The 23,267-nt window shown below is 48.4% G+C and overlaps 1 protein-coding gene across 5 annotated transcripts in view; it reads right to left on the minus strand.

Annotated features, from left to right (window-relative positions):
• LOC147895143 (glycine-rich protein) overlaps positions 1-23,267 on the minus strand; it is a 118,000-nt gene that overhangs the window by 18,487 nt on the left and 76,246 nt on the right. For all 5 annotated transcript variants that reach the window (XM_087383713.1, XM_087383712.1, XM_087383708.1 and 2 more), the window contains 7 exons: positions 19,221-19,300; positions 19,071-19,094; positions 18,778-18,902; positions 18,395-18,608; positions 17,412-17,465; positions 16,415-16,461; positions 16,146-16,230 (listed from right to left, as the gene is read on the minus strand). In XM_087383713.1, the coding sequence (XP_087239839.1) occupies positions 16,146-16,230; positions 16,415-16,461; positions 17,412-17,465; positions 18,395-18,608; positions 18,778-18,902; positions 19,071-19,094; positions 19,221-19,300 (629 nt within the window). The remainder of the gene's footprint in view (positions 1-16,145; positions 16,231-16,414; positions 16,462-17,411; positions 17,466-18,394; positions 18,609-18,777; positions 18,903-19,070; positions 19,095-19,220; positions 19,301-23,267) is intronic.

The raw sequence follows: 23,267 nt of genomic DNA on the forward strand, positions 1-23,267 counted from the left end.
TCAGTGCATAGCCCCTCGTGATCCTTCGCTCGACCATTGTGCAGTTTCAATGTCGCGTCCTTAACTCCCCCTTTGGTGAACAACGTGCAAGTGGTGGGGCGAGGTGTGTGTATGAGATCTGGAGTGGGTTGGTGTGGGACATCATAAAGATGGTGTGCATACGTGTGCTAGACTCTCGTGTCGGTGAGGGGTGATGGGAACCTACGCTCAAGGAATCTCCGCCAAAAATCCTTGAGTTGTTGCTGTACAAGATGTGCACCAGCTCCTCCTCATTTCGACGAAGAAATGCCTGCTTCTTTCGACGTACAAGACATCAGTACTTGCGTACCGTGTCTGGTGTGTTCGAGAGGTGACATCTGGTTTCAAATCGGAGCTGTCAGTGATAAGCCTTGCACTCCGCATCGTGCCAATTGTTGCAAGGTACAGAACCAAGAAGTGCTGGTCTAGTGGACTGTGTGGTGTGGGGAAAGATTTGGAGGACAGCCTCGTGGAGTGTGCAACTAATCAGGGCAGCACGGTCCTCTATGAGTGGTATGTGATCGATGTAGGTTAGGACTCTGTCTAGGCATCCAGAGTAGGCCGGTGAGAGGCTGTGATCAAAGTGTATGTCGTGGTAGGTGTCGTGCTTCCTATGTGCTGTGTGTGGTGTGGCTAGCGTGGGGTGGCAATAGTGAAGTATAGGTATGTGTGATCAGCTCCTGGAGGGAGTGATGCTATGGTGAAGTCGGTGATACAAGAAGTGAAGGTAGGGGATCCCATGATGTAATCTACTACACTAGTGCCCCCCCCGTGTGGGAAGCAAGTAGAACCACCTGAGGAGGGCCATAGGTCGAGCCCGTTGTAGATGATGAGATCATGCATCTTGCCCAGATCAAGGAGCGCGTGTCCATATGGTGTAACAGGCCCGTGTCGGTCCGATGAGGTCCTGGCCATACCTGCTCCGTCTAGGTCGATGTCTGGGGTAGCATGATAGAGTCGTCTCGGAAGTCCAGGAGTGGTGCCTGGCGCGTGCTCGTCCTGGCATTGAAGTCCCCAACAAGGAGAACTTCCCCACGCGCTGAAAGGTCTAGGATATCCTGATATAAGGGTGCATATGGCGATGTCTCACCCTCCTCTTGTGCCACTCTGGCAAAGTGGGATGTGTCTGGCGGAAAGTAGCATATTGCTATGAAAAGGTCACGGGTGTCTGTGCGTCGGATCCGGATCCAATCGAGAGTGTGCGTCCTTCCTCTCAATGGAGATGGCTCCAACGAGGGAAGACCTGTACAATACTGCGACCCCGCCTGATCCTCAAACTCCTCTTGTATCCCTCGTCTCATCCCTAAAGGCTGACTCCCATGTGTAGCCACTGACTATAGGTAGTGGACGCTCTGGACTCTGGTGTGTCTCCATGTAAAAGACTATGTCTCGTCTTGTATAAGACTCCGAGAAGTTCCCTGGGTCTGACCATAAGGTACCATTACAGTTCCAAATGGTACAGTCTAGGGTCTCGAAAACCTGAGTCTCATAGGCCCCGTCCCCCTAGGAGATACAAGTGGGAGCCCGACGGGTGTCAGTCAACAACCTACCATCTCGGACCACGGCCTATTTCCCCTCCTTGCGGGCAACATCCCACTGCTGCAGAAGAACTCGTTGCTCCTCAATCTGTAGTGGTGTCAAATCCTCGTCCATGGACAGGGTGGGATGCTCTCGTAGAGAGGCTTGGCGTCGGAGTGTTGCTAGTCGAGCATGTGAATCTCTGAAGCGAATGACTAGGGGCTGCTCTCGGTTGGGATCTCTCCCAACACGCCATGCTCCCTCTATGCCATGGTCGGGGACTCCCATGGTGGTGGTCACAAAGGTGATCGCCTTCTCCATGGGCGCCGTAGTGGTGCTAGTGCTGTCTCGCGTGATCCCTCGTACCCGGATGTTGAGGGCCTTCAAAGCCCTCTGCTGCTGCTCCTATATGGCGGCTAAAACGGTTGCCTTTGCGGGCTCCCGTTTTGCCACGTCCACCCATCTAGTCGTCTCTGCTATAGCCGACTGTATCGTGGCTATCTGTGCCTCCATCTCTGTGACTGGGGTCCCTCTAGGCGCTGCTCTGATGGTCTCGAGCTCTTCTCGAAGCTGTGTGATGTCGTGTCTGAGTCCCTGGATAAGGGTGCCCTGCTCCTGTATAATGCGAGCCTGTGCTCCTGGGTATATCGAGCCTGCTCCTGGGTGTAATGTGTCAGCTCTACCTGATGGGCCCGGATGCTGTGTATCTCAGCCAATAGGGAGTCCCAAGCATCTGGCGGGGACCTGAGATGTCCGGTCCAGTGGGAACTGGATCTCGAGAGGGGTTGGAATGAAGGTGGGCTACTGAGGTTGTACTGAGGGTGGGGGCAGCATGATCTGGGCAAGGGAGTGATATGTAGGAGTAGCGAGGCCGGACAAGGTGATGAAGGGTGGCTGACTGAGAGGTGGAGGTGATACGAGGGAAAAGTACTATGGAGCCGTGGCTAGTGGGGCAGTGGTGAGGCTACTGGAGAGGAGACCTGTGATGATGATGCAAGAGAGGGGGAGGAGAGAGGTGGCGTAGATGATGAGGCGGATGATGGTGGTGAAATAGTGGTGGTAACCATAGAGGTCGAGGATGTGGTGAGCGGCATGGGCTTTGGGTGGGCCCCTTTCTTCTGGGCCACATGCTGTCCACTGTCAAACCACTCTGGTTGCTGCGTTTGTTGATGTCCTCCAGACTGAGTTGCTTTTGTGTTTTCGCCTTGTCACCGTTCCCCTTCCCCATCTCCACGCATATGCAGATTTGGATCGAAGGGTCTCCAGCCTAGTCTCCTATCCTCATCCCCATGTTCCCTTCACTATGGGGGAAACAGCAGTGAGCAAAGAAGGGAGTGCAGGAGGTCGAAGCTGCCTCTCTTTTTTTTTCTTTTTTTTTTTGTCGGAGCTGAGCGCGGTTTTTTTTTTTTTTTTTGCCCCAAAAAAAAAAACGGGGGGAGGGGGGGTAGCGGAGGGGGTAGAGAGGGGTAGCGGGGCGGGGCGGGGCCGGGGGGGGGGTAGCGGAGGGGGTTAGCAAGGGGGTAGCAGAGGTAGCAGGGGGGGTAGTGAGGGTAGCGGAGGGGGTTAGCGAGGGGTAGCAAAGGGGGCGGGAGGAGGTAGCAAAGGTAGCGAGAGGGGTAGCGGGGGGGTAGCAGAGGTAGCGGGAGGAGGTAGTGAGAGGGGTGAGCGAGGGGCTGAGCGGGGGGGGGGTGAGCGAGGGGCTGAGCGGGGGGGTTGAGTGAGGGGTGAGAAGGAATGGTGCGGGTGATGGCTGCAAGACAAGAGGTGCAAGACAAGAGGGGAAATGGACAGTTTGCAAGTTGGCAAGGTGATAATTCGAGAGAGGGCAGAAAGAGAAGTACGAGATGCAGGAGAAGGGGACAGCACATAACGGTGTCTGAACAATGGGACGAGTATGCAAAACAAATTGCGGATGGCACTCTGGAATTGTAATGGCAGCCTTTGGTCCAACCCAGGAGGGTTCTTGGAGACATACAATAACAAAGATATGGTCTTCTACACATAGGGCTATCCACAGTGACAGGATACACGTGGGAGTCTGCTCATAGGAGGGACCTAAGGAGGGATAGTGGGGTACGAGGATTTGGAGGTGTGGTTGTTCTCTTCAGATTACATATGAGGCCACTCCTGTCTGTGATACGAAGGGAGGAACACGCACGACGCATGTGGATTCGTATTCAATTACCAGAAACACGGCTGATCTTCATTGCAATATGTTACTTTCCCCTAGACACATCATCCTATGCGCAAGAGGTCACCACTCACGGGCACAGCCCATATGAGACTATCCATGATGACATCATAGAGTTCTCCAGACACGGGGACACTCTCCTCCTTGGTGACTTCAATGCACGTACTGGGTACAAACAGGTGGGCCTATTAGAATCGATGAGGACTCCCTCATTATACTGAAGATGGATGCAGCACATCTGGGGATCGTGAGGCAGTCGGTAGATGCAGATGCACCAGTGACAGCATATGGGAGGCATCTGCTCGATTTGGGGGCTATACATGACCTGATAATATACAACGGTCTCCGTAGATGGCCATCATCCGGAGGGCTCACTTGCTTCCTACATTGAGGGGGGAGTAGTACGGTGGACTACCTGCTCGGTCCACTAGCCTTTGCCCCACGGATACATGATTTTATTGTACCTCCTCTTCCACTTGGAGCCGAACACTCATATATTATCTTCTACATATCGATCGTCACGCCAACCATGACGAAGGGACCCCCGCCACCCACTCGCAGTCACATCCATTTTGACCGTGCTCTTAACCCGGTGTACGTGAGCCACCTAGCTTCTAAGCTTCCAATAGTACTTGGAGAGGGGATGGACCTGGCACTTGCATCAAACATCCTTATCTAGGCGACTAGCAGAGAGCAGTGTTGATACGGCATGGTATGCACGGATATCAACGTGGTTTGGTAGTCACGGCATTCAGATGGACAGACTTCCCCCTTTTCTGTACAATCTGGATGCACCACCCGAGATAATCCCACAAGATGAGATCAACCATATCATACGGTTGGACCTCCTCCAGCTCCATACATCTAGGACTTGGAGGGGAGAGGAGTTCACCAAGATCCAGTTCTACCATGACCACTTCCTGAGGGTCTCAGAGCACGGTCTTCTCATCATACCTCAGTATCTCGAGGATAGGAGAGTCTCACATGCATTGAGGGTCGCCGCCGGTCAGTTGCGAGTCTCATCACATCAGCTGCGGATTGAGGCAGGGAGAGCTACAGGCATACCCAAAGAGAAGAGGACTTGCACACTATGCCAGATGGAGGAGATCGAGACGAAGGAGCATTTTCTATGTGTCTATCCAATCTATTATAAGATACGAGGATGATACCACTGCCTGCCCAATCTATTATGAGATACGAGGATGATACCACTACCTCTTTCAAGAGGGGCATGGCTTTGGTCCATTTACACGGCTGATCCATTTTCACAATCAAGCCTCTGTTGGGCTCTACTTGATTGAGATGCGTCCATGGAGAGACACATTGATGCAACAGATCATAGAGCAACAGAGACTGATGCCACAAGTCACCGATATCGACAGGTCACTGACTTTTGTTACATACTTCTATCCATCTGAGTCAGCTACCGGTGAGGCTGAGGGAGAGGAGCTTCAGGAGATGAGAGCATCATGGATTAGGAGTAGGAGAGTCCACCACAATGCTGCCAAACAAGGGAGACACACTCCACGTGCGACACAGATAGGGACCAGAGCACGCACGATCAAAGTTTGGTCTCTCTCAGCCCTTCTTAGAGGCGAGGCATCACCCTTGACATCGCCCACTGGATCCAGAGATCGAGGAGACCACGCCCCCCCCCCAAGTCGCGAGACAGCTCGACAGACAGATATGAGAGCTCACATCATCTCATCGGAGAGCCAATAGGTTACCTGGACATACAGAACCTGAGCATGTACTAGGAGTGCTAGCTCTGAGCACCTGACACTCTTCTGTTACTTGGCTTTCGCTACTCTAGCATTTCGACACTTGATTCATTAGTTTTAGCACTTTAGTTTTTTAGCTTTCAGCAAGGGTCTTAGTGAACCCTTTGCTTCAGCCCTCAGTGGCTTGTATGAGTTACCTTTTTGGCGTGTACTTTGTCTCATAGGCCCGCGAGGCCTCTCACAAACATTAATACATCTCTCTCTCTCTCTCTCTCTCTCTCTCTCTCTCTCTCTCTCTAACCGCCTTCCTCCAGCTCACTCTAGATCCTCCCCTAAGCCCAGTGCTTGCGATGTGGAGTCTACTCGAGTGCCATGTGTCCATATGGACGTTAGAATCTATATGCCTCTTTAGGCCTTATCATTGCAATCCATTTTACAACCAGGCCTAGAATTGTCCCTAGACCCCGACCCTCTAAGCTCCCATTGACGCAAGCACTGTCGAGCCCTCCTGAGTTACGTAATTATGGCTAACGTAACACCATCATCCTCAGATTTGTCCTTCTTGGGCTTGCCATTTTTAGGCTTGCCCTCCCCCTTGCATTTGCTCGTTCTAAGCAGTAAAGGCCTTCTCCTCAAAGGATTTGCCTTCGTACTCTTTTTTTTTTCCCCAAAGAAAGGAACCTTCTATTAATGCTTGAAAGATTTCATACAAAACAACAGCCCGAAGGTGCTGAGTATGAAAAAACCGGAAAAGGCTGAAAGAAAAATCAGCCTGTTCCAGAGAAGCCCAGATCACTGCCTAGGGTGTCAGGGGAGACTGCCTCCCAAACACTGTCCTCCCTAGGAGAAGCAAGAGCTAGGGTGTCAGGGGAGACTGCCTCGTGGAGTGCAATCCTCTGAATGCTCTGACCCTGTATCCGGTAGGCTGGGGAGATCTCATCAATCTAAAATGCGTGTCCTCCCTCTGTCAACCAAGCCACCATCCCCCACGTGTAATCTCTGTGTATACTCTAAATGTGTGTCATGATCCTGAGGGCTCTCATCCAGATCCTCGCTGCGCTACGACAGCTCCATAGGCAGTGCGGGATAGTCTCCAGGACACCATCTGAGCAACAATGGCACTGCACCTCCACTCGCATCTGCTCCAACCCGATGGGCAAGCCTCCATGGGCTGCCAGCCAAAAGAAGTATGAGATCTTCCTCGGCCGCAAGCTGGACCACAACCGCATCCAAAACCTGGAGCGAACATCCCGGGGCACTCTCTGGGTCACCCAGTGTCTTTTCCTCGAGGGAGTCCACCTCGACAAGTCCATCTGGAGTCTCCTACCAATCCGTGTGGTGTAGGAAAAGAAAGGTACCTCATCTATCGTCTCAACTAGGCCGCCCCTGGAGGGCCAGAACCACTCCCCCGAGCCCCACTGGACCTCCGTCAAAGGTCTACCCTCCCATAGCCAGAGGTGCCATCGAGAGTCGTCCTGCTCTAAGATACTGGGATCAATGTGCCACTCCTTCCCCAAGCGTCCTACCACTCTGATCATCTACCAGTGTATCCCATCAAGACTCCCATCCATCTCAGGGTCACTCCCAATGAGGGGCTGAAGCAGCCCTCCAGGTCCTACACAAAAGAAGCCGGCGTGTGTGCTGCCGTGCTGCATCAAAATCCTCAAAGGAACACCAGTACGAGAAAACTGCCCCAACCATTTGCTGTCTCTCCACATGTGAAGTCCTTCCCACTAGGACTCGGGAATGGCTAAGTGGATCTCGACCATCCGCTACCCTGCCCCTCTCAGATGCGCTAGGGTGTCAAGCCTCGCCTCTGCCTCCATGAGTAGTCTACTCCAGCGACCAAAAGACCCCGCTGGACCATTGTCCCACTGTGCCCAGCCAATGTGAGTCCGCTGCCCAAGCATACGTCCCTCTTGATCTTTAACCTCTGGGTGCCACATAAGGGGCTGGCACTCAAATTCCTCTCTGCATCTGGGCGGAGCACGGATGAGGCCCCCTGCTAGTCTCTACCAAACCCTGTGGAGGCTCCTCATCAAGGGGAGCCCTTCCCCAAAAGGGGGGCCTCTGAGAAGATCCATCTATGTGAAGGCTGCCACTGTCCTCCAGTGCGTGGGGTGTTCCTCAAAAGCCCTCTCTGTAGGAGGAGCTTCCAAGGCTCGGCACCTGGGGTGAGGCCATGAACCACCAACTTGCCCAAAAGGGCCCTGCTCTGCATCTCCGGATCAATGATACCCAAGCCTCCCAATGCCTACGGCATGATCACCGTCTGCCAAGCTACTCGGGCCCTAGAGTTCCTCGCGCCGTCTGAGCCTGCCCAGAGGAAGTTCCGTACCAACCATCGGAGCTGCCTAATGCAACCTCTGTGAAAGCACCAACAAGAGGCAATATACCAAGCGGTGGCAAGAAGGACCTGGTTTGCCACTAAGGTGTGACCTGCGAGGAAGAGTTTAGCCGAGCTCCAATAGAGAAGCTTGCGCCGAACACTCTCAAGGACCGGGGCAATCTGCTACTCTGCTGTGATGTCAATACCCACCTGGCATCCGAGGTATCTCGTTGTCCAGCCCCATGGTATCCATCTGAAACCAAAGTCACTCCCCCACTCATGAATCTCATGTGTCTCCTCAAAGCCCGTGAAGAAGCCTATGGATTTCGCCCAGTTGATCCGTCCCCCGAGGCCTCACAATAGATAGCCAAGGCGCCTCTGACTCTCTCTAGACTCGCTGTGGTGCCCTCAACATACAAGGCCGTGTCATCTACAAACTCCGAGTCAAGGAGCTCCTCCTCCTGTCTGATTGGGAGTCTCAACCCTGTGAGACCCGCCACCTCTGATCTCAAGTAGTACCCCAGAGCCTCCGCTACAAACAAGAAGAGGAAGGGAGCTAGTGGACAGCCCTTGCAGACCGAGCGAGAGAGAGGAAAGGCCTCGCCTGTGTGTCCTCCAATAATCATCTGACTAGAGCTCCCTGCGTATAGTGCTTAAACTCCTCACCCATCTGTCTGAGAAACCCAATCTCCTCATAGTGCCCTCGAGGAAAGACCACTCCACCCTATCGTAGGCCTTCTCAAAGTCCAAGAGAAGGATTGCCAGTGGCCGTGACTCCTCCCAGGACCAATCCACTCCCTCCCAATGTGAAGATGATGTCTAGGATGTTGCGCTTCTGGACAAACCCAGTCTGTGTGTCATATATGATGTCGGTAAGATGAGGCCGTAACCGCAAACTCAAGACCTTGGCGAGGATCTTGTATGCAATATCAAGCAAAGGGATCGGCCTCCACTGTCGGATATCTAACCTATCTCCCTCTTTCAGGATCAAACAAATCCACCCCCTGCTCAAGGACTGAGGGAAAAGGCCTGTGTCGAAAATCTCATGGCAGGGTAAACGGAAAGGGGTGGAGATAATCTCCCAGAAGTTCTAGAAGACGGCCGGAGTCAAGCCATCCTCCCCTGGGCATTTCTGGGTCGGGAGAGCCTTGAGGGATTTCCAGAGCTCCTCATCTATGAAAGGCTCCTCAAGTCTACTGCATAGGTCCCGCAAGCCTACTGTCGGAACGTGATCCCAAACTAGCTCTCGGGCCACAAGACCGGCTAGGGTCATCCTCTCTGTCTGAAAGAGCTGGCTATAAAAACCGGTGGTCAATGTGCATGATGCCCTGCGAGTCCCGGAGACGCTGTAGCTATGTGCCGGTCGATCGGGGCCCAGTGGTCTGAAAGAACTGCTTCGTCATCCTATCGCCCTGATGTACCCATCGGGCCCGAGAGGAATGATAAGAGAACTCAACCTACCGTAGCTCCGTGTCCTGAAGCTCGAGACGAGCGCTCTCCAATCTATCACTAAGCCACTGAGACACTGGGTTATGCTCCCTGAGCCTCTCGATGGAGGCAAGGTCTCTCCTCAAAGCCCGCTCACGCTCTTGAAGGGTCCTCCTCTGCCTGAGGGCATGAGCCTGCAGCTCCACACTGCTCCACTGAATTGCATCGGCAACCCATGCAGCCCAGTCCTCACTCAATGCTATCTCTGAGTGCTCCCAGATCTTTGCCATAACCTACTAAATCTCCTCGTCCTACAAGAGGTCCTCTGGGATGTGGACCCCCTTCTGGGGGAAACCCCGGTGGGGCTGATCCAAGTGAAGTACCACTAGAGAGTGGTCGGACATCGTGGTACCTGCCAGAATCCCAGAAGCGTCGCCTCTGTGTAATGCCGAGTCCCCAACATAGAAGTGATCTAATATCTCAAGCAATCCATCGTGTCTCCTCTGTCCAAAGGAGAAGAGAAGGCTGCCAGGAGTCCTGCTGAACTCTGGCTCTCTCCATGGGTCTCTGCCACTGATCATGAAAATGAACTGCTCCCAGGTACTGCGCTATGCTGCTGGCATCTCAGAGAACGAGGCGCCACCCTGCTTGTCTTCCCCAAACTCCAGGTTGTTGAAGTCCCCTCCAACAATCTAGGAGTCAACATCTGAAAGACACTCTGATAGCCTCCTCCAAAAGGCCAGGCGATGTTGCCTACACGTTGAGGCATACACATTCACGATTCCAATCCTGGACTCTCCCGTCCGAACTCCCATCCAAACTGCCCTGGAATGAGCTCGCCCTAATCGTAGACCTCTGGAGCCAAGGTCTGTGAGACTGAGATGCAGACCCCTCCGCTCCGTCCTATTGCGGGAGACCACTCCTCTGGAACTCTCCTTGGAAGAAGGTGACGGCGTCGTCTGATATCTGCTGCTGGAAACATGTGCTCCTGAATCAAAGGATGTCCACTGCTCGCCCTACCACCACCCTCTGCAACTCCTGCCAGAGCATCAGGTACTACGGCTGACTACTAACACGGTCGTGGAGCCCGTGCATGTTCCAACTCACTATGGTCCAGCTCATAAGGACGGGGGAGTCGAGAACAAGGCTCTCCTGTGGGTGGATGCATGTCATAAAGAGACTGACTTGTGTGATTTTGCCGAGGGTTTGGAGGGCGAGTAGTCAATGTCTGTGCGGCGCCGTACTAGGGTGGATATCGGATCAATACCGATCTTTCGTGCCCACTTCATCATGAAGGAGGCTTCCACCCCGAACAAATCCGCACACGTCTGGAGGGACCGTGTGCCTAGTCCACCTTTGCCTCCATTGGCAATCTGATAACTCCCATCGCTAAACCACACACCGGCTCCTCTCGTGTGAAGCTCAGCTGAAAGTTCACCTCCGCGCCATGGGTGTACCAAAGATCTAGTCCCTGTGGGCCCATCCACTCGTCCATCATGAGCATAAGCTGATTACCCAAAATAGCATCAAACACCTCCAGGGGCCACTTCTCCAACCCTGTGGAGGCAAACGAAAATCTCCAAACAAGGTGTGTCTGAGATCCCACTACACTGATCAAACCCCCCTTGCGAGGATGAAGGACCATGAGCGTGACCTCCAATGGTAGAGGGTACGAGTCCAGAATCTCCAAATAGTTCCAGGGTCCTAACCTCCAGAAGTCCCGTGGTAAGGGGCGCCCAGGCTGGAGGTTGGGAGCTGCAGGCCGGGAGGACGAGCCTCGTCTCTCAAGATCCCTCTCTAATCGGACATACTGCTGTGATGAGGAGGCTGAAGGGGGCGTCGTCATTCCCTTGCCTGATGGCAGGGGTGTCAAAGAGGAAGAAGCTACTACTGAAGCGCAGAGGGGAGCGGCGGGGGAAAGAGAGGTCGGGACGCGGGGGACAGAGGGCGGAGGCGGGTGGTGAGAGTGACCATCAGAGGGAGGGCTAAGGAGGGAGGAGGGAGTGGGGGAAACCCTGGAGGGAGAGGGGAAAGTGAAGAGCAGGAGGGGGAGGGGGAGGGGGAGGGGGGAGGGGGAGGAGGAAAAAGGCCGATCCCAGGCCTCCCTTGCTGATCAGGCTCGCCGAGACTCTGGATTGGCTCCTCCAGGGCCCTCGTTGGGCTAGCGACTGTGGCTTCCGCTATTGCCGCACCTAGAGCTCCTGGGGCTCTCTACTGCTGCAAGGGTGGGTGCGGAGGCTGGACTTCCGAAGCTGGAGGAGCGGCTGAATGGGCAGAGGCTCTCGCTTCTGGGGGGGGCTCCTGCTGTTCCTCTTTTGAGGCCTCTCGGTCAACTCTGTCCCTCTCCCTGCGGTTGGCCCTTTGTCTGCGGCATTTGCGGGCCTGCTTGCTTGTTTTCATTTTCTTTTTAACCTGTGTCCAGTTCCCTTCCGAGGGGGTAACCCATGGGGTCTGAGACTCCTGCTGCTCTTGCCTAAGAGGGCGCTGAACTCGGGCTTGCTGACTCTGCCTACTCTCTGTGGAGGAGGGGGAGGAGGCGCGCGAGGGAGGCCACGGAGGCAATCTCTGGCGAGGTGGCCCATCTGTTTGCATCAAAGACACTGGCCTGGTAACCCGGAGATCTCCATCCTCTGATAAAGTGCGCCCCCTTCCAAGGTCTCGAGAAGGATCAACTTTGGGAGGGACTCCGGGCTCTCCACCACCAGTCTGATCCTAGGGTAAGGATGGAAGAGGAGAGAGGAAGCCAGGGAGGACGGAAGGCGGAGAAGGAGGAGGGGGGGGACGAGAAAGTGAGGAGGGAGAGAAGGCGGGGGCAAGGGGCGAAGAGGAGGTGGGAGAAGGCAGCAGGCGGGGGAGGGGGGGAGGAGAGAAGGAGGCGGAGAAGGCAGAGGGGCGAGGAGGTGGGGGCGGCAGGAGGCGGAGGTGGGGGCGGTAGGAGGCGGAGAAGGCAGAAGGGGGAGGTGGTAGAGGCGACAGAAGGAGGCGGGAGGGGCTAGCGAGGGAGGCGGGGAGGAGCAGTGGGGAGGGGAGGAGAAAGGGGAGCGGGGAAGTGGAGAGGGGAGGCAAGGGGGGCAACGCGGGGAGACGAGGCGGGAGAGGCAGGGAGGGTAGGCGAGAGGAGACGGGAAGGGGGGGCGGAGAGGTTGCGGAGGAGGGCGAGGAGGGAGGCGGCAAGGGGGAGCGAGGCGAAGGAGGCGGAAGAGGCTCCAAGAGGAGGAGATGGCGGGAGGGGAGCAACGGGAGCAACCAGGAGCACCAGTTGTCTTCCCCTTGCCTTCGTACTTCTTTTCCCGATCTTCTTCCTACAAAAGCAAAGGCGCTAGTTCGTCAAAAGTAACCGGCGCCGAGCGCTACCATACAATCATTTTTGTGACAGAGCTTTTGTGGCTCTTGGGAAGCATCTCAAGCAATAGCCTAGCCATCCTGGCCGAATATGTGGCTTGTCCAACTACTGAGAGTTTGTCCTAGACCACCTTTATCTTTGTGATGTGGTCTTGTACGAAATCCCCCTCATTCATGCTCATGCCGTACAAGTCTACCTCGAGGTCTAGAATCCTTGTGTTGTTATTCACCTCATAGATATTCTTCGGTATGATCCATGTGGCGATGGAGTATCAAATCCGGAGTGGTACCAATGATTATCGTCGGGGCCTCCACATCACCCATAACCCAACCCATCACTGCTATAGCACATGCATGCAAATTATGAGGCACAAGCTCCCCTTGCTTCCGTCCTCCTTGCTGTTACGTCAGCCATAATCGTGGAAGCCCATAGCGTGATTATGGTGAGGCCGGAAACCAAGAGGCCTTGACCATGCTCACAGATGTGGATTGAAAGACTAGGGTCTAGAGGCTATTCCTAGACCTAGGCACTAAATGAAGGTGCATTTGAAACCTTGAGAGGGGTTTAATAGAAGGTTCATTATGGACACATGGCACATCAACAAGGTGCCACATGGTGGGCATTGGGCATGGGGGAGGATCCCAAAAGAAGGGAGCTTCATTTTTGGAAGGTCATCAGTGGCAAGGGATCTCACGTGGAGAAGCATGGAGGATGGAAGCTCAAGAGAGGATCCGCGGCTGGCTGGAAACTAATCTAGGAGCCCACTACATTGGGAGTCTGTAATATTAGTATCAGAGTTGTCTTGCCTGAGCAAAATACAAGCAGCATGGAGATTCGACGTGATGGTAGTGTGTCCCATGACCAGGAGTCGTCATAGCTGAGAATGAAGTTCCTTGCGGACTGTGATATCAACTGCAGAGTTGTTGGTCGCAAACGCCGTCAATGTTGCTGCGAAGTCTCCAAAAGCCTTCTCCATTAGAGCGTCCGAGAGCTTATCTATGAACTAGGGTCTACAAACTGACTTGCAGGTCATATCGGTGGACGACTCATTTGCAATGCCAGTGCTCTCCTTGGCTACTTGTTGATCATAGTGACCACTTTGGCGAGTTACGCTCTATATGACCCACGAGTAGTTCTATCCACCAAGGAAGCCACTCACTTGCTGGCAGTTCCGCAGTGATTTGTGAAGATAAACAGTTCGTTGCCGAGAGCATCACGTCTCCTCTGTGGAGCACGAAATCAAGTAGCCAGCTTTCAATAGGAGTTCCTAGTGCAGCTCAAGATAAGATGGTTGGCAAAATCGGAACTTCCAGAAGCAGTCACGAATTGCGCAATAGTGGACCTGAAGAGGAGAGTCGCAAGCCTCCACGTTATGTCTGTCCAAGAAATCCCCCATATAGCATCACCTTGAGACAAGAGACTATAGGCAATCTCCCTTGCGTCTTTTTTAGGATCACCAACAATGGAAATGTAGCTTTAAGGTTCACCCTTCCCAGACTATGGCCAGTATTTGAACTGACACAGTACACACTCTGATGGCCATTTGGGCGAGCATGCAGGGATCCTCTAGAGCAGCCACTCCCAAGAGAGTTACTTTTTTTAGAGTTTGGAGAGGATCTCCCTTCCTCTTTGAGTCTCCTTTGGGGTTGAGATGGCATTTTCAACCTCCGCCTTGTTTCTTTATTAGCTCATTTTGAGCTGTTTTTTCCTCCTGCATTGCATGATGTACTCCCGCATTTGAGCTTGCTCTCACGGTTTTCATTCATACTTAATGAAGTAATTTTCTTGAAAAAAAAAGAAATGTAGCTTTAAACCCAAGAGTTTGATATCCAATTGAAATATCGAAAAGGGGAAGTTCAATGTGGTACCAAGCTCCCTAAGTCGAATGCAATTGTTAACGAATTGAGTTTTACTCAATTCTCAAATGATTTCCTAGAGTCCTTATAAGAAAAATGTGAGTTTGATTCTCACTTTCCTGAAATATGGAAAGTAATAGCTTTAACTAAGGAGTCACATGAAAATGGTGGCACACCACACGTTTGTGAAAAAAAACTCAAGTGGAAAAAAGTATACTATTGAAGATGGCTACTTGCTCTAAAAGGTGGAGTATGTGTCCCGGATAATAATGACTTTAGGCACCAAATTCTTTTCGAGTGTCATGATAGTCCAAGTGCTGGACACACGGGAATTTAGAAGACATGTGTGCTTATGAAGACACAATTCTTTTGGCCTGGAATAGATAAGGACCTCCAAGACTATGTATTGAAGTGCCAAAAATGCCAGGTCAAAAAGGTTGAACGCCTTAAGGTAGGAGGTCTCCTACACCCATTGGAGATTCCATATGGCAAATGGGAAAGCATCCCCATGGATTTTATTATTGGACTACCTAGGACACAGAGGGAGCACAACTGTGGGGGTAATTGTGGATCGGTTCACCAAGATGGCTCACTTTATTCCAACCAATGAAAGGTAAAAACTCCAAAACTAGCTAGGCTATTTGTGGAACATATTTATAAATTGTATGGGCTACCAACCGGTATTGTTAGTGACTCGCATAGCAAATTTAACAACCATTTTTGGAGGACTGTGTTTATGAGGTTGGAAACTTCTTTGCATATGAGCACCGCGGATCATCCACAGAGTGATGGTCAAACTGAAAGGGTCAATCAGATCGTTGAGGATATGCTTCAAGCATATGTAAGTAAACTGCAAACTAATTGGGAACAGTATTTGGCCATATTAGAATTTGCATATAACAGTGCAAACATTCAGCTATAGGTTTAACCAAGGAATTAGGAGAGTCTCTTTCTTTGAGACGATGATGGTGCCAGAGATGAAAATGTGTATCTTCAAATCCAAGAAGCAACTTCAATCTTCCTCACATTATTAACACTCTTCAAAACGTCAACCTTATCTGCTTACACCCTTCATCACATGGGATTGACTCTGCAGCCCCGCCTGGCCATTTGGCAGCCAACCACTAGTCCAGGCCCATCTGACCTGTTTCCAGACCCTCTATCTGGTCAAACTGCTCAGTAGCATATGTTTTCAGTAGAGCGTATTCGTAGATATGATTGACTTCTTCAACGTAATGGGCCAAAGCAAGGGAGTGTGTTTCCCTCAGTTCCTCAATCGCAAGAGGAACCCATATTTTCTGTATCATTAAAAAGGAGTGCCAATGCAAGTCAAACTCTTCAGCGACCTTTAAATCTTACACTAAAAATTCAAATACTAGCGCGAATGAAGCAACTCAAGGCAGATAGGCGATACTCATCTCAAAGCCTAATGTGAAGGCTTATTTCTACTTATCATTTAAATTGTTCACTTAGATTTACCCTACAACAGCCAATGCCTCTTCCTTTATCTACCAGTAACAAATACTCGTCTCGAATCTGAATGTACAAGCCTTATATCTGAACATCATCAAAGTCATTCATACATACCTTTTAATTCTAAATAACTAAGCATCAAATGCATCTTTTAACAAGAGCAGAAAATTCTGACCCTTGATCATATGTACGACAAATTGCCTCGATTACACAAAATCCATTCAAGCACTATCAATTTTCTTTTACACACTAAAATTCTCCTACTTACTTGCCACAAATTCCGTTCTTTCACTCTCTGAGTTATATCCCTTGTCCCCATCACTTCTGTTCGCGTGATAAAACCATCATCATCTCTGTTCATAGGAGCCATGTGGAAGAAGTGATATATCAACATTTCAAAAACAAAAGACAAACAGACATAATCTTAGCTGATTGTACCTAGATGAATCCAGGAACATTCCCAAACTCATCCTCTAAAAACACAACATAGTGCAGTTTTCAATCTCACGATAGTCATTCATAATCTTAGCTGATTACCTGAATGCACATACAATCTTTGGTACTCCACCCAAAAATGATTGTATCTACACACAACCAAAACTTAACTTTTACAACCATCCTTTGACTGAAAAGCATAACATATAAAATTTGAGAAGGGTGCGGAAATGAGTGGAAAAATGTTCTGTCACAATACAGATTAGTCCCAAGGTGATGAGTAATCTAGAATAGATAGATTCCATGAAGATATAATTCTTCATATACACTAGGAGCTTTCCAACGATTCTAACAATAAAAGTCTCAACATAATGAGTAAAAAGGATGGCTATTGAGATACAACTTAATGTCCAAGACAAGCCATTATGGAACAACCAAATCGTTTAAAATCAAGTACTGCTTTGATTGGCCTTGTTTAAGGATAGATCGACCACTTGTGGAGGTAGTACTACTCACCTATAGCTGATTCTACAAGCATTGAAAGATTGAAAATAGTAGCGCTATTGCGAGAAGATAACTTCTACCTCCATGCATCTCCCATCCCCAGATTGCATGCTTCTCTCTTTATGAATCACTTCCTCAGAAAGAAAATACTAGCACTATTGGCAGAAGATAACTCCTCCCTCAATGTGTTTCCCTTCCCCAGGTCTCATGCCTCTTCTCTCTTTATGAATCACTTCCTCTTTAAGTGTTTCCCACTCTACCTTTGCTCCCTTGTGAAGTAAATTGCTTCCCCCATTAATAGAATTTAGCCCACTCCAAACCTTATCCTCTAGAAACATCAAAAGTTATAAATGCATGTGTGACATTGAGTTGATATGCATAGGATGTATCACCAAGATGAGCGTAACTTGGAAAATCCTGACGATATTTTTATTCACTCACTCACATACACACGTGCGCGCAACAACAGTGCAAAGATCTGTAGTAAATCTTGTTTCTTTTTCCTGTATTTAGTTAAATGAAAATCGTATGTTGTTTGATACAAGGTGAAAACAAAAAGGTAAGATAGTAAGGATTTATGTGGAGCAATACTTACCCAAAACTTCAGTAACTTTTCCTTCTGAAATTTTTCTATCGTACGTGAATCTATCTGCAAATTGGCCAATATCTCGTCAGAATTTTAGCAAGCCTGCGTATGACTCAAGAAAGGATCAAGTGAATAGTGCAGTGCTTAGCAAGACAGACAACAGCTTCTATCAATCCAGCTCTCCATAATCTTTGATAAGCAGGAAATTTAAATAGCGTACAGCACATAGTTGCAATGAAACACGTTTTTTATTTTTTGAAACGTGTTCAAACGTTGCCAAACGTTTGGAAATAAAAAACGCGTTTTTTTGGCAGTGGTTTTTGTGGCAAAAGGCCCTAAGGTCAATTTTTGGTCCTATTTTTTATCAAAACCATCACGCTTTGTTGGAAAACGCCTTCCCGGGCTCACTTCTAAGTGTATGAACATATTAAATTGCTGAAATGCTTTCCTCTATGTTCCTCCATGTTCTCGGTGCCACTAGTGCATGAAATCATGCATTTTAGGTCCCAGGAATGTGTACTTATATAGTAGGTATATAATTTTTGGTAAAACGGGCGCCTGGGGAGAATTTTGAATCGAAACACGTTTGGAAAATTTTCCAAAAGTTTGCAAACGTTTCCAAACATCTGGCAACTATGGAAGAGCAACAGATTATACAATGAACATATCTACATTAAGCTTCTTAAGAGGGCTTGTGTAAGCAGTAAATTTGAAGATTATTCTCAAAATATAATCAATCAAGCTAATGATTACAGGGACATATGGCCAACATCAACCTTTTCGTTTTCATATTGAATGAAGGCATTAGTCAATAGCTGTGTTGAATTCACGAGTCAGTTAAACGCATTTGTATCATTCTTTAGCATGTTCAGCATGTACATCGGATCTTGCCTTAATTAATACATTATTAAGCATGCAGCATGAAGCATAAAAGGCTTAGCTGCATGATGGATTTATTGAAGTAACAATGAGTTCAAGCATGTTATTGATACCTCACGGCTGGTTTTCAATTCAATATATCGTCGTTTTCCATCCCTACTTTCATCACAGCAATCCATTTCTGCCCCCATGATGATTCGGTGGGGACCAAGCTTTGTTTTGATAAGAGCACAAAACTCCACATTTGCATCTACAGCTTCTTCCTCATTAAGCTCAGACATGCTATGCTCTGTTGCAAGTCGCTCAAATGAGTAACCCCAAAAACACCTGTACCGTGACAATACCCCATCATCACTGACAGCCTTAGTTACAAATTTACACAAGATTTGAGAATTGTGCATGAGGTGGTGCTTTGTGTGTCTCTGTCCTGACAGTTATTTAAACACTTCTATGAGAAGCGCTACATCAGAACAAATGTCATCGAGGACTTGCATACATCCTGCGCTGTCTTTCTGTGCGATGCCCTTCTGGAAGCTTGTGTACATCAAGGTAAACAGTCCCACCTCGTTTATGAACGCCCATCTCCCATGCCTCAGTTCTGTTATATGCTGTTCCTAAGATCTGAAGAAAACCAAACTTGAGAACATCATTTAATGGTAAGCTTCATTTTTAACCCATAACCATGTATCAAAGTTAATAAATATACAACCAAATCTCTTGCTCAACAAATTCCAAGACTGCCTTATACTATCAATGAAGGCCAATCTTGTCAGTTACTACCATGCTGACCTTATTGAGATTGTTCCGAAAAGTCTGCAAGATAGAAAGGTTAGAAAAAAGTTACTAAAGTGAGTAAAGTTCGATGAATGAAATAAAGGAAAGAAGTTCTTCTCTCATAAGCTTGTCCAAACACTACCAGGGCTACCAACTTGTACCCACCACAAAATGGATGTTGTCAAGAGATATATTCCTGTATCTTAAGCAATTCAATAGATCGCCAAATCCACTGCTATCTGGATCTGATGTGAGACGCAACCAAAAACAATCAGACACTAAGAGCATTATAATTGCACTACCGTGCCAAAGTTCTCAAATCTATACAAGTTTTATGCGGAAATTTTTGCTTTCCAGAATATCTGATGCATTTTCTGATTCACAACTGTTGGGGCATGCTCAAAATCTATGCATGAAGTGAACTCAACTCAAGAAATATATTTCAATAAGAAACTGAAGAAAGAAACATCACTACATCTCCCAAACCTACGGGTTCTTGCTGAACTACATCATCACGGCCAACTACTCAGCTACTTACAGCAACGAGCCATAACTCAGTACAAATAAATAGATCAATACACAGCCAAAGGCCTGGTGGAATCTTGCGGTCGGTGTGTGCCATCAGAGAAGCCGCACCATAATCGTCAAATCTCCAATTCAAAGGAGCTGATCACAAAAGGTAGCTGAACTCACCAACCTATGCATGCAAACATGCCACGTGCATGTCGACTAACCCACAGCTGCTAGTCATTAAACCCTAACAAGGTTTGCTTTCCCATCACCCCCCTCAAACCAAAGAAAGGGGCTTACCTAAAACAGCGTACTGTCAAACTGGCAAAATCTCGACAAACAGTGAATATTCTAACATAAAAACAGTTTCAGTTCTCAAAGTCAGAATTAACAGGCCAAATAGAGTATGAGTGCTCAAACGAAATCTCCCTCACAAACACAAAGAGAAGGGATTCCTTACAACAAGACTTTAACTCCATCAACAAAACTAAAAACCTAAGCTACTGTCTAACACAGGTTGCTCGAAAGGCATAGTCTTTGTCATGAGTGTCACATACACTCCAGTAAATTCCATTGACACTACATTTGCATGATTCTTTTTCTCAGCATCAATCCTCTTCTTGAAACAGAAATCCTCCGTGTGTCCAGACTTGCCGCAATAGTGATACTTGAATATTTCACATCTTCCTCCTTAGACCCTTTGCTCTTACTAGTGAACTTCTTACTCAGATAGGCATGCTCTGCCCTTCCTATGGCAATATAGACTGACATGTATCTTCATCTAGTAGGGTAGACATCATTTCATTCAAACTTACAACTATTACTAACACGTAGTATCTTGACAATGTCATTGTATGGTACCTTCAAGTCGTCTTCATTCGTACAACCAGATCCGAAAACAGTTTCGTAATAGAGCAACTTGCTCAAATGCTCACCAAGTGTCTCCTCTTCTAACATCTGCGAAAGAACTCTTGCTTAAGCAGCACCTCCAAATTCTTCAATCTTGACCAAAAGAGAGTAACGCACAATTCGTTAGATCAAGGTGGTGATTATACTTGTAGGATCCCGTAGGATAGAATAGATGCATCTTGCAAGAGGTGTGAGAGCACAATGAAAGAAAGATGGTAGATCTCTATTATGATTGTGAGAGAGAGGACTCTCTCTTATAGAAAAGGGGAGAAGGTAATACCTTCCCTACATAGTGGCAATCAGCCCCTACATCAGTGGGAATCGATCCCTACATCAGTGGGATTGCCTTTGTCTTACATCATCACTTAGGTCATACACTAGACACATCATAGCACTTGATGTGCCTTTACAACATACACAAACACACATGTGACTCCCCTAGATGCACACATGCACCATAGAGCAAGCCCTTGATCATACTTACCCCAACAAACCCCCCCTCAAGGGGTTGCCTCTTGCAGTGTCAAGGATACATCTAGTCTCATAGTTTCTCAAGCCATCTCATGGTGGTCAAGGATTAATCTATGGCTAGGATCTCATGCTAGCAAGGGTTCCCAAGGGTGTGAGGTTCACAGAAATGGGATACTGAAAAATCTTCCTAATCCTACTCTTGAAGGTCTTATTATTGTCTTCAAGAAGAAGAAAGGCACATGGAACTCCGGAGAGGCAATGACACAGCCTACTAGAGAGGCAATGATACAGCCTATGCCATAAAAATTTTTAGAAGGGCAAGTTTTCACCTTGCAAACATTGTGGGAAGACTAATCACCTCTCAAAAGATTGCTTCAAGATTAATCCATGCAAACATCGTGGCAAAAACAATCACCATGAAAGGTATTGTAAAGCCAAAAAGGAAGAAACTACAAAGTCAGAAACTGCCAATCTACTTTCATTTGATGAGTCTCCACATGATGAAGACTTGCTTTTTAGGCACTTTGTCTTTTTTGTGTATCATCACTTGGTCAAATTTTGAGGTTCTCTGCCTGGAGTAGTACCCCAAAAAGAATATGTTATGTAAATCACCTCTGGTCACCATATGATGTAGGCCATGTGATATGTGGGAGTGGTAACAACATGATTATAATCTTCAGGCATACTTTTGAGCAATACTGCCATTGCATCATCTGTAGTGATTGGAGAGTTGGTAGAAGCAAGTTGAGTCATGAGACTCCGCATGTAATTGACATGGGCAGCCAAGGGAGTGCCACTAGCCATCTTCAATTCAAAGAAAGCAATTTTAAGTAACAATTTTGAAATGTGAGAGCTAGCACCAAAAATAATGTCAAGCTTCTGCCAAGCTTCAGAAGGAGATTCTAAATCAGAGATATGATGGATATAGTCATCTCCTAAGCCAAGAGCAATGATGCCATAGGCTTTCTCCTCTCTAGTAGGATCTCTTGCCGGGAGTGTCAGAGCTGAGGATTCTCCAGCATTAGAGACTGTTAAAGAAGAAGTTAAAGCAGGTTTGACAAGCCCCCAGAGGTTTTCCCTCATCAATGCAAACTTCATCTTCATCTGCCATGTGTGAAAGCCTTTACCATTGAACTTATCCATATTCAAGATGGTAACCATGAGAGGGTCTAACCCAAAATGGGCAATGTCTACTCTCTTACAAGGCTAAAAAGAGTTGAAGAGCTTCAAAATACAAGCATTTAGTGTAGCAAAGACTTGTAACCAAATTCCATACTACAAATCAATGATGCTTTCACTTGCATGCTTCATAGAGGTGGCTAAATGAAAGTATTCCAAGCAAATCCAGGTGTAGCAACTTAAAGCAAAGCTGTAGCCATAGTTGTACTGAAGCTATTCAACACTTTAAAACATCAGAAATGCTAAAGTAGCATCTAATGTAGCATCAAACTCACAACCTTGTCAAAACTGTCCAAAACAGAGGCCTGAACTTGGAGGGCTTGTATCTCACTCTTCAAAGCAAAGAAAAGAGGGCTTTCTAGGTAGAAACAAAGCTGGTATACCAGAGAAGAGCCACTGAGGAGGAGAGGCGAAATGCCGCATCACGTCACCATAGCCAACAGCTTGAAAGTCGACTGGTTTTTTTGCTGTTTCTCCCTCCCTGGTGGACCATTTCCCTTCAAATCTTGACAGGAGCTAGCTCATACTGTTGTGCAAGCTTGGCTCAGAGGAATTTTGGAATGGCTGCTCCAGCAAGTCGCATTGCAAGAAAAGGCGTCAGGATGAAAACGACTGTTGCGCAATTTCGTGGGTAGCATTCTCTAATTCCTCTGACGTAGAAGTTCGCCCATATGAAGGGTCTCTCCAGCCAGAAGGACCCTGGGAATGGTTGCTTGTAGGTGGTGAACTCAGCTCTCAAAGATTTGGGGAAGAAGGAGGAAAATGGAGAAGATGAGAAACTAGTAGTGTATGCTAGAGATAGCATCTAATGCTAGGCTAGGCTAGATCTAGAACCTAAAGCTCCAATACCATTTCTAGGATCCCGTAGGATAGAATAGATGCATCTTGCAAGAGGTGTGAGAGCACAATGACAGAAAGATGGTAGATCTCTATTATGATTGTGAGAGAGAGGACTCTCTCTTATAGAAAGGGAGAGAAGGTAATACCTTCCCTACATAGTGGCAATCAGCCCCTACATCAGGGGGAATCAATCCCTACATCAGTGGGATTGCCTTTGTCTTACATCATCACTTAGGTCACACACACTAGACACATCATAGCACTTGATGTGCCTTTACAACACACACAAACACACATGTGACT

The sequence above is a fragment of the Dipteris shenzhenensis genome, chromosome 13 (assembly GCF_047967505.1).
Source record: "Dipteris shenzhenensis isolate YYH24624 ecotype China chromosome 13, Dip_SZ_1.0, whole genome shotgun sequence".
NCBI lineage: Eukaryota > Viridiplantae > Streptophyta > Polypodiopsida > Gleicheniales > Dipteridaceae > Dipteris > Dipteris shenzhenensis.